The sequence below is a fragment of the Cyberlindnera jadinii genome (genome assembly GCF_001661405.1).
Source record: "Cyberlindnera jadinii NRRL Y-1542 unplaced genomic scaffold CYBJAscaffold_2, whole genome shotgun sequence".
Classification (NCBI taxonomy): domain Eukaryota; kingdom Fungi; phylum Ascomycota; class Saccharomycetes; order Phaffomycetales; family Wickerhamomycetaceae; genus Williopsis; species Williopsis jadinii.
The window spans coordinates 1,250,584-1,261,274 of NW_017963653.1; the positions used below are offsets into that span (position 1 = coordinate 1,250,584).

Here is a 10,691-nt window from a genome sequence, read left to right on the forward strand (position 1 = left end):
TCGCCCTTCTCTTTGAGCTCTTTGAATATCTGGACGGGTTTCTCGTCCAGCTTGAGCATTCTCTCCTTATCGCCATAGCATATGACAAGGGCGTAGTTTCTCCAGTCGTCGTTCAGATGGTGGCGTTTCATGGCTGCCTGTAGCACCTTTGAGCACGGGTCGTCTGTTGAGGCTCTGAGCTGTTTGAGAGGCTCTGAAACCGGCTGCTGTGGTTGCTTCGCAGTCGAGTGTCCGTTATGAGAGCTTAGCGAGGACATTGAGGGATTCGAGGCGAGCGTTGGTGAGCGCACAGACCTCCTCTTATCAACACCACGTAGAGTGTTTGAATCCACAGGCGAATGGCCATGGCTCATTGACAGTGCCGACGCCGACGCTGGTGTCATTGTGGCTGCCGATGTTGAGGTCAATGTTGACGTTTGAATGGTGGAACCTCTTTTGGATTGGCTGGTTGGTGATCCTAGGTTGAAAGGCGGCGACGACAGCTTGTCAGGTGTCGGCAGAGGTTTAACAAACTTACCATTAGTCATGGATTCGTCATCCTTGGCCTTATTCATCTCGTCTCGCAATTCCCTAACAACACCATCGAGGCTACGTTGGAGAGCCCTTTCAACTTGGTCCAGTAACTGCTGTGTGCTCAGTCCATCGTTCAAAGACATGCCGTTGTCTATCAGCAGCCTGTTTATCTCCAACTTGATCTTTATCCTCTCGTCAATTGAAAGTGCCATCTCCTTCAAATGCTCGTCTTTGACGAATGGCAGCGTTTCGCCAGTGATGTTGTGCTTTGTGAACACGGTTATAACCTGGTGACTGAACTGTAGCTGTGTGAGCCATTGTTCAATTTCCACTGGCCCCCATTGTAAGAATGACATCCTCGACCTTCCAAGCTGTGCTGATTTCTCGAGGTTCTTGGAGGCTGCTCTATGGTTGATGGAATGTTTAGTACTCAACCTTCGTGTTCGGAATTTATAATTCTCTCGGAAGGGACGTCGGAATTGTTGACCACTGGCTACTGACCACTGACCACTGACCACTGACCACTGACCACTGACCACCGGCCACCGACCACTGACTACTGACCACTGACTACCGATTAACATAAGCGTAATCATCAAGGCCGGTTCCTATGTACACACACTAAGCCCTCTCCACATATAAACACACACCTTCACTTCAACTCCCACACGTCCTCCGAGCTTCCTCTCAACCTCTTCTCCTGTAGCTCTTCCCTGTACCAGTTCTGTACTTTCACGGGATCTGAATTCATTATACAGAATCTGAACTTGTTGAACTCCTTTACACAGTCGTTCATATGTCCATAACGGTAGTAATGTTTCAGCTGTCCTCCAACGGAGTAGCATCCAGCTAATGCATCAAAGCATTGCGTGCACGACATGGTCGTCTACCAAGCTCAGTTAGTCATGATGATCCACCACACATTCGCTGATGAAGTCACTCACTGGGAAGTCGCTGTACTCTTTGTCCATCGCTGGTGTAGTCCTGGTTTGCTGACAGTTCAGTAGCCGAGAGTACTGGGCATTAAATCATGGAGCAATGAGGTAAAGAGGTTGAAATTTTCTTCTGGTTTCGCACGTAGATGTTCCTCCCTCTCTCTGTTGCACTGTTGGGGACACTGGACGTATATGTTTAAGCTGTCTAGAGCACTAGCAATGTCTGTGAAGAAGACGGAGAGCCAATGGAGAGCTCAGCTGAGCCCCTTACAATTTGCAGTGCTGAGACAATCAGCTACGGAACCTTCCGGCCTATCAAGACTCCAAGACGGGTCCAATGGTGTGTATCACTGCGTAGGATGCGATAATCCTCTCTACAAAGCAGATCAGAAGTTCAACTCTGGCTGCGGATGGCCATCGTTCTACGAGGAGATTCCAGGCTCCATACGCCTGCTCGAGGATAACTCTCATGGGATGCAAAGAACCGAGATGAGATGCTCACGGTGTGACGGACATCTGGGGCACGTCTTCAAGGGCGAGGGCTTCGGAGGTGACAAGGACGAAAGACACTGTGTTAATGGGATTGTTCTACAGTTCAAGCCGTTGGAATGATACGTTCTATTGATAGCACTCTATAACTTCAACAATTTCTTCAACTCTCCGCTCAATTTCAACTCTTGTAAGTCAGAATTGCCTCCAATGTGCTTACCACCGATGAAGATGTTTGGCACTGTAGACTGACCCGTCAGCTCCCTCAGGTACGACTGAATCTCGGACCCTTCGTCCATCTGGTTCAATTGCAGCACGTATGGCTTCACTCCGAGCTGATCAAACGTCTTCAAGGAGGCCTGGCAGTAGGGACAGTACGACTTTGAAGCAACAAACACTTCATGGCTCTTTATGGCCTGCTGAACGGTATTAATTATCTCCTTGGACACCATCTTTGGAGGAGAGAACTGGGCTTTGACTCTTTGGATTAGTTTGAACAATATGAAAACAGCTAAAAGGATATAGATCAACTCCATACAAAAGGTTGCTAATGCTATATCGTTGCTGATGTCTATGAGCCGGGCCTTCTGTTCAAGATGGGAAACAAGCTCTCCAAGGGGGAAATTGCTGTGGCTCAGTGGGTGGAGGCCGCGGCGGGAGGCTGAGGAAGTGGCAAAAGAGGCCATGCTTACTAAGCGGTGTCCGGATGTACATGGTGTCCGGGTTTTTGTGTGGATGTGGTGTCCAGGTGTGCAATTGCCAGAGCAACGTTGATGTAAATGGTTACACAAGCTGCATCCCCCCTAAAACGTCTTAAAACCATCAACAAATCAACAGAAAAAGGGTTACAAAGGAGGAAAATGGGTGTTTTCACTGACCATCCACATACTGCAATCACCGAGAGGATCAATTCCATCATCAGAGATGAAGAATTGGACCCAGAGATTGAAATTCCAGAGCTGTTGGGCCTTATCACTCTTCAGTACTCTGGGCCAACAGAGGCAGCCAGGGCGATGAGAAAGAAGTTGAAGTACGGTAACAGCATGGAACAAGGTCGTTCTCTGGAGCTGTTGAACTTGGTTGTGGTCAACGGAGGCCCGAAGCTGGCTGAGCTATACAACGATCGGAAACTGCTGGAGCTGCTGCGCTTCATGGCCAATGACCCCACGGTGAACATGCAGTTGAGAAAGGGGATTATTGGGTATGCCATTGTGTGGAACGAGGAGTTCCAAGGTAAGAGGGAGTATGCTGGTGTCGTTAACCTGAAGAGCCAGCTGCCAAAGGCCAGAAGGGTTAGAAAGAAAAGAAGAGACGATTTCATGGATGATGAGGCGCTGAGTGATGATAACGATAGTTACAATGATGAACGCTCCACTGCATCTTCATCCTCTTCGTCTAACCGTCACCATCAGCAGCAGCAGCAGCATCAGAGACAGCAAGTAACCAGAACCACCAGTCCTAACGACAAGTACAGGATTCCAAAGATCAATTTAACAAAGGAAGGCCCAAAGATCAAGGCTTTGATCGCTGAGGCCTCCAAGTGTTCAACGGATCTCAACAATGCACTGCAATCTATTAACAGATCTCGTGGTCAATTGAGCTCAGATGATCCGAGATGTTGCCAGTTGTTCGACAAGACTCGTATTGTTAGAAGACGAATCTTGAGATACCTGCAACTGGTTGAATCTGAGGAGTTCTTGGGGTCGTTGATCCATTCTAATGAAGAATTGGTTGCTGCTCTGCAAAAGTACAGTGAATATGCATCTGTTCCGGGTCAGGACTCTACTGATGATTATGAATCTGTCAGTGACGATGACGACGATGATGATGACGACGACGACGTCCGTAGTGAGACTATCAGCGTTTCTGAATCGTTAGCCTCAAGAATGATTGAGCAACATGCCAGAAGTAAGATCTCTGCCGGTAATGACCCATTCAGTGATATTAACCGTGTTGATGAAACTGCTGGGTGGAGATGAATCGTCTCCAGTGCTCATTTTCTCCTATTCTCTACATTAATTCATTAATTCATTAATTCCAGTGAAATGTTTGTTGCAAACCTCTCCAATTTCTGCAATTGATTAACAGTGTTGGTTTTCATATCCATCGCAGTTATATCACCAAGCCAACTATTCGTCAGCTTTAATACAACGTTATTCACTGTTGATTGAGTATTGAGGACACCAAAATTGGTGGAATCACATCTGTAATTCGAGAGTAGCTGGAGCCTTGAAAGATATCCATGATGAATGACACTATCTCTAGGGAATTTATACATTATAAAGAGAATATACATTCACTAATCTCCTGAGGGGCCCTCTAGTTCTAAAAAGAGCTTATTAGTATAAGTCAAATCCATTCTTTTCGTTGAAACCTTGACATTTGATTAGTTTCCGGTATATATGAGTGGTTGAAGATGTGGTATTACCCATTAGATATGATGGTAGAACCATTCAGCCCATTTTGAACTAGATATTACGTTATAAATATAAATAATTGAAATATAATCTTCCATTATTTGGAAAAAGTATGAGTCTGATTTATATTAGAACATTCAACAGCTAAGAAGATTGATAAATAATATACAATAATCAGCAGAAACCACTAAATTATCAATCCAACATTGCAATCAATAACGTACTAGACCATATTCAACAAATCTATAATCATTTAAACCATTTTAATTATCAAAATGCAATTAGATTGAGCATATCATCAACTTGCAACAACGGTGGAAACCTCACGCTGACATAAAACATCAATACAGCACACAGACACCCTCAAAGCACGTGATACTACAAGCCAATGGTTCTTCCTGTATAACATTGGTAATTAGTGTATAATGTTATGTCTATATATATATATATTGTTTTAAACAAAATCTTTGGACAAGAGACCTAGCTTGGACATTCTCACCTTCACAGCGTTTCTGTGAGCGTCGAGGCCTTCACATTTGGCCAAGCTCATAACAGCATGGCCAATATACTTGAGACCTTCTTCAGAGACGTATTGAGCAGTCAAGTGCTTCTGGAACGTAGAGGTGTTCACACCAGAGTACTGTCTAGCGTAACCGTAGGTTGGCAACGTGTGGTTGGTACCTGATGAGTAGTCACCACATGACTCTGGTGAGTAAGCACCAACAAATACAGAACCAGCGTGATCAACGAGTGGGACATAGGAGGCTGCATCCTTGATTTGAAGGATCAAGTGCTCTGGAGCATATTGGTTGGAGAGTCTGAGTGCCTCTTCATAGGTCTTGACGAGCAAAGTGGTGGAGTGCTTGATGCACTTGCGAACAATCTCCACCCTTGGGAGCTCCAAAGCTTGACGGTGCAAGGAGTCTTCGATGGCCTTGAGCGATTCCGGTGTCAAGTCAACACCAATGAGAATGACTTGGGAATCGACACCATGTTCGGCTTGTGAGAGGAGATCAGAAGCAACAAAGTCTGGATCAGCATCGTTATCCGCAATAACCAACACTTCAGATGGACCAGCTGGCATATCAATAGAACAGAGGGCACTGGTATCGTTCTGAACGTACATCTTAGCAGCAGTAACGAATTGGTTACCTGGACCAAGAATCTTATCAACCTTTGGCACGGATTCAGTACCATATGCCATAGCTGCGACAGCTTGAGCACCACCAGCAAGGACGATACCTTGGGCACCAATCTTGTGTGCAACGTAGACAACTTCAGGAGATAAGGAGCCATCTCTTCTTGGTGGTGTAGCAAGAATGATGTTCTTACAACCAGCAACCTGTGCTGGAACACCAAGCATGATGGCGGTGGATGGCAACACTGCTGTACCACCTGGAACATACAAACCAACAGAGTCAATTGGTCTAGCAAAACGAGAACAAACAACACCTGGCTTGGTTTCCACGTTCATGGTTTCCTTATCCATCTGAGCAGCGTGGAACTTCTCAACGTTATCAATAGATAAATCGATAGCGTCTTTCAGTTCATCGCTAATGGCATACAACTTTGGATCAAATGGTGCCTTGAGCAACGGCGATTCCACAGTGACACCGTCAAATTTAGCAGTGAGCTCGATAAGTGCAGCATCACCTCTAGAACGCACAGCGTCGATAATTGGGTTAACAAGTTTCATGATATCGCTTGTTGATTGGACAGGTCTTTCAAGGACCTTGGCAACTTCATCCGGAGAGGCAGTTGCGGTATCAAGGACACCCATAAGGATCTTCTCATCCTTTGGAGCTTCTTCAACCTTTGGTGCCTCCTTAGCTTGAGGAGTGGCCTCCTTGATGAACTTTGGCTTAGCATCACCTTTTCTTCTTGTGATCTTCAAGCCCTTCAAGTCCAAGTTCTTCTCAATATCGGCGATGGAAACACCGTTCTTGACACATCTTGTCAAGGCAAAGTAGAAGAGATCAGCACACTCCCAAGCGATCTCATCCTTTGTAGTAGCCTCGGTCAACTCCTCGGCTTCCTCCTTGATCTTTGCAACGAGCAATGCTTCATCAGTAAAGAGTCTCTTCGTGTAGGAGCCTTCTGGTGCATTGGCTAATCTGTGTTGCAAGGTCTTCTCCAATCTTGTCAGGCCACCAACGTTACCGAAACAAGAATCAGTTTCCAAGTGGCAGAATCCAGTGCCAGCTTGCTTGACGACAAATTTGATACAGTCACCATCACAGTCCTTATCCAAGGACACCAACTCTTGTGTAGCACCAGAAGTGGCACCTTTGTACCATAGACCGTGACGTCTAGACTGATAAACACCAGCTTTAACTCTAATGGCCTCTGCAATGGATTCCTTTGAAGAGTACACTAGACCTAAAGAGTGGTTATAAACATCAGTCACCAGAGTTGTGTACAACCCATCAGCTCTGTCAGTCGTCAATGAACTGATAAACAAATCAGCAACATTGACTTTACCACTCTCTTTAGAAACAGTAAGCTTATCAGATTCGATGATTGGGATGAGCTGCGCAGAGACGAGTGAGTTCACAACAACAGGGGAGACATCACCTTCAACGCTAACATACACGGTCTTAGAACCGTTATCACCAAAGGATTTCAAATCACCTAATGGCAATGACGAGGAGAGGACATACGAACCAGCTGGATACTCGGAGCTGTTCTCAATCTTGGACAACTGAACAGCGATTCTTGAAGAAGGAACGCCAGCATCAACCAATTCCTTGTACTGCTCCTCAGTGGCAAAGATCTCAGCAACACCACTGTTAAGCAGATCAATGACAGTTTGAACGTCAAAGGAGGTCAATTGGACCAAGGTAACACCAGTCTGAACAGAGATCTTCTTGTAGTCATCAACACTGGACACTTCGAACAAGGCACTTCCAACAACGGAAAGGGCCTTGATTTGCTCTTCAGGAGCACTGGATCTGAAAGATGGAAGCACTGGAAATGGCATCTCTCTTTCTATTTCAATAACAAACAATGGACAGTTTCGAAAGCTTTATCAAGCACGAAGAGAAAATGTTGAAGGTCATAAACATTTTAAGTGAAAAAAAAAAGTTCTCAACCCCGGGTTGTCTGACTCATTTTCACCCGTAATTACCCGATCAGGGAAATCGACTAATTAAGAAAAATGCTTACGTAATCACGGAGGACATATGCAGAGATGCCTGTATGTACTTTTAACCACTTCAAAACACATCATTCTCAAAGGGACAATCAATGCTATCGTGTCCGTGCCTTTCACACAAACCACACCATTGCTTGCGTCCGTTTGCTGGGTCCTTTTTCTCGGGAACGTAGACTTGTAGAGCTCCATCTATAACTTGGGAGATAATACTTGGTCTCTTTTCACCAATGTTTGTGTTGTGGGATGAATCTTCACTTGAAGATGACCCACTTCTTTGGTTAATGTTTCTGAGCAGGGGCGATTCGGGAACAGGTGTAGACGGGTTACTCTGTTTCAGCTGGGTTTTCAACTGGTAAATCTCCTTATCCTTGGTCTTACGATCAGACAGACGTAGTTGACCAAGTAGCTCTAATTCGGATTTCAACTCTTGAACTTCCTCCGTAGTTGGACGGTGTAAGAGTTCCTTTTGGAGGAGCTGGATCTGCTCTGAAAGTTCTTTGTTTGTGGTTTGCTTATTCATCTGTTTCCAAGTCTCCAACTCCTTACGAAGCTTCTCGACTTCGACAGAATGGTCGGTGGATTTAAGCTCTGCTAATTCCTCCTTTAACAGCTCAACTTCGAGTATCTTTTCCTCCAAAGCAATATTTTCACTAGATTTAGTAGTCACTGGTGAGCTCAGTTGAGTCAGTTGACTCTCCAATTGTCTGATTTGTTCATCCTTTGAGACAAGGTCACCCTCAAGCCGTTGGGTTGTAGCTTCTAACGCTACTACTCGTTCCTTTTCAATGAGATTCATACATAGCTTCTCCTTCAACACTTCAATTTCCTCTTTTGCGCTATCTAACTGAGAGTGCTCCACTTGTGTTGATTTGACCAACAATTCTTTCTCCTCAAGAGTCTTCTTAGATTCAGACAATTGTTTCTCAAGTTCTAAGATCCTTTCTTCAAGAGCCTTAGACTTGTCTGCTTCTTGTACTTCAAGTTGTAATTTCTCATTGGCCATTTGGTCTTCTTCCAACTTATTCAACTGTGATGATAGGTTATCTATTTTAATGTCCTTCTCGTTCAATTCAGTTTTCAACCTTTCTAGTTCGTCATCACTATTTCCCTCAGCGTCATCACTTGGTGCGTTCTGAAGTTCCTCTACCAGAGACCTTAGATCTGCAATAACGTTATCCTTGTTCTCCAATTTGAATTCAAGCTCTTGAACCTTATCGTTGACAGTGATAATCGTTAATTGTTTTTCCAAATCTTTGATTTTCTTGGTTAAAGTTGAGACTTCCCTCTTGTGGTCATCTTCTATAGTTTTATTGACAGACGAATTTGAAAGCTCAGCACGTAACTCGTCGAGTTGTTTATCCCTTTCATCAATTGTCTCTTTCAACGACTCATGTAGCTTGACATATTCTTCCAATTTGGAATCTAAGCTTCCCTTATCATTGATGTAGTTCTCTTTCAAAGCTAAATTGTTTTTGTTCAGTAGGTCTAGCTTCTCCTCTTTTTCAGAGACATCTCTTCTTAAATGCTCAATGGCCTTCACTTGCGTCAAGTTTGTCAATTTCAAATTCTCAACTTCTGATCGAAGTTTATTTAACTGTTCATCACCGCAGATTTGAGAAGAATTCTTCTGTTTCTCATAGAGTGTTTGTAAATCTTTCAACTTGAGCTGTAAATCATCTATGATCTCCTGTTTCTGTGAAAGTTCATCCTGCAATTTCTTCATTTCACTCACATAGAGTCTTTCATTGTCATTCACCTGGGCCTCAACTTGATCAATAACCTCCAGGAGTTCTCTTCTCTGTGTCTCATATACCCTTCTTTGATTTACGAGTTTATCCTCGGAAACTCTTGCACGCTCATGCGCTTCTTCAACGATTTTAGTTGTCTCATGGTAACTCTTTTGTAGCTCTTCAAGCAACTCGTTGTTCTTATCCAAAGAGTTCTGAGTTTCTTGTAGTCTATGTCTAAGTTCAAGCGTTTCCTTGAGTAAATTGTCACGTTCAGTCTCAATGATAATCTTCGATTGAGTTATTCTCTGTATTTCACTATCTGTTTTCTGTTGTAATGATGGCGACATCACTGATATTGGTGACATTTTCTTCACACTTGAGCGGTTTGAAGTCTTAATGGTCAGAGGGGGCGTGGAATTATGTGCTCTGCCATTCACAGGAGAAGTGAGAGTGGAACGCCTCATTGAAGGAGTTCCATTGAGAACAGACAACCTTGGGTTTCCCTTTGAGTGCGATCTCTTCAAATCCTCAGAGATGAACGGGGAAGGAATCGCACTCAGCCGTCTATTCTCCTTGCCACTCTGTGGCAACGAGTTTCTCAACTTGTCAAGCGGCATAAACAACCCAGAGCACGGTATCTTTGTGGTGAAGTACTGGTCACCTTGGAAGTCACCGCTATTCTTACCCATCTGTGGCTTTTCCACGAGTTCTAGCCCCGCAAAGATACCATTCTTGCCCTTGACTGGACCAACGTAGCGTAGAATCGTCTTACCTGTGGAAGGTAACGTTACTGTAGCCCCAACAGAAAGCTCGGAATGTCTAAACAGTGGCGTAGGCGTACTTGGTGCCTCAGAGTACCGTCTCATTCTTCAAAATCCAGGGGAAGATAACAGGCCGTGTTTAAATTCTCAAAGCGGTTAAACCAATTGATGCGCTTCAGAAGAACAGTAAATGATTCCTTTTAGCAGCGGAAAGCTCTTTGCAATGTGCAAAATGAACGCGAATGTTGATGTTTTTGTTATTGTTTGTTGGTGTTTTTGTTTTGTTTTCGTTTTTGTGTATTTTTCAAAATTCCTCTGCTCTGCCTGGAATGTTGTCGGGGTTACCACGCGTTTAGCGTGTCGGTGTGCATTTCCAGTTGAAACGCTTTCTTCAGACTGGAGAGAATTTATGCACAATGGGAGCTGAAAAGGTGGAAATTGAGCATGGAGACAGCTTCAAAGGTGCTTAAGTTAACATGATCTAAGCTTATTATAGAGAAATTGAAATGATTAACCATGAAACAGGAAATGGAAAGCTACCAATTATGTATGCAATTATAACAATTCTGAGTGTAAATAAGAGCATATAACGACAAACAAGAAACATCCGTGATAGTTTAGTGGCTAGAATTACCGCTTGTCGCGTGGTAGACCGGGGTTCAATTCCCCGTCGCGGAGTATTTTTTTCCAGC

The 10,691-nt window shown here is 44.2% G+C and overlaps 6 protein-coding genes and 1 non-coding gene across 7 annotated transcripts in view; 3 read left to right on the top strand and 4 right to left on the bottom strand.

Annotated features, from left to right (window-relative positions):
- Positions 1-35: 35 nt before the first annotated feature.
- On the bottom strand, positions 36-1,509 carry STE50 (Ste50p; the record flags this gene model as incomplete). The annotated part of the gene is made up of 3 exons (XM_020217071.1): positions 1,458-1,509; positions 1,170-1,399; positions 36-918 (listed from the first exon to the last, which is right to left on the bottom strand). Coding segments are annotated over exons 1-3 (1,140 nt in total), but the record flags the coding sequence as incomplete, so codon positions are not given.
- A 96-nt stretch (positions 1,510-1,605) lies between these two features.
- Positions 1,606-2,115, top strand: MXR2 (peptide-methionine (R)-S-oxide reductase). Its single transcript, XM_020214458.1, has one exon. It carries the CDS (start codon positions 1,668-1,670, stop codon positions 2,058-2,060), a length of 393 nt encoding a protein of 130 aa, XP_020072705.1. The 5' UTR covers positions 1,606-1,667; the 3' UTR covers positions 2,061-2,115.
- On the bottom strand, positions 2,081-2,540 carry CYBJADRAFT_166372 (glutaredoxin; the record flags this gene model as incomplete). The annotated part of the gene is made up of 1 exon (XM_020214459.1): positions 2,081-2,540. Exon 1 carries the CDS (start codon positions 2,387-2,389, stop codon positions 2,081-2,083), a length of 309 nt encoding a protein of 102 aa, XP_020072706.1. The 5' UTR covers positions 2,390-2,540.
- Positions 2,541-2,797: 257 nt separating this feature from the next.
- On the top strand, positions 2,798-4,229 carry LSB5 (Lsb5p; the record flags this gene model as incomplete). The annotated part of the gene is made up of 1 exon (XM_020217317.1): positions 2,798-4,229. The coding sequence occupies one exon, from the start codon at positions 2,798-2,800 to the stop codon at positions 3,914-3,916; it is 1,119 nt and encodes a 372-aa protein (XP_020072707.1). The 3' UTR covers positions 3,917-4,229.
- Positions 4,230-4,808: 579 nt separating this feature from the next.
- Positions 4,809-7,334, bottom strand: HIS4 (trifunctional histidinol dehydrogenase/phosphoribosyl-AMP cyclohydrolase/phosphoribosyl-ATP diphosphatase; the record flags this gene model as incomplete). The annotated part of the gene is made up of 1 exon (XM_020212529.1): positions 4,809-7,334. One exon carries the CDS (start codon positions 7,332-7,334, stop codon positions 4,809-4,811), a length of 2,526 nt encoding a protein of 841 aa, XP_020072708.1.
- Positions 7,335-10,554: 3,220 nt separating this feature from the next.
- Positions 10,555-10,691, bottom strand: part of GRH1 (Grh1p) — a gene marked incomplete at its 3' end in the record, with an annotated part of 2,054 nt that continues 1,917 nt past the window's right edge. Inside the window, exon 3 of the mRNA XM_020214455.1 lies at positions 10,555-10,565. Within this exon, the coding sequence (XP_020072709.1) occupies positions 10,555-10,565 (11 nt within the window). The remainder of the gene's footprint in view (positions 10,566-10,691) is intronic.
- On the top strand, positions 10,606-10,677 carry CYBJADRAFT_t34. The gene has a single exon. It is a non-coding gene; the product is annotated as a tRNA-Asp (tRNA).

Coding starts and splice junctions, on each gene's coding strand:
- MXR2 (XM_020214458.1), top strand. CDS start 1,668: ATGTCTGTGAAGAAGACGGAGAGCCAATGGAGAGCTCAGCTGAGCCCC.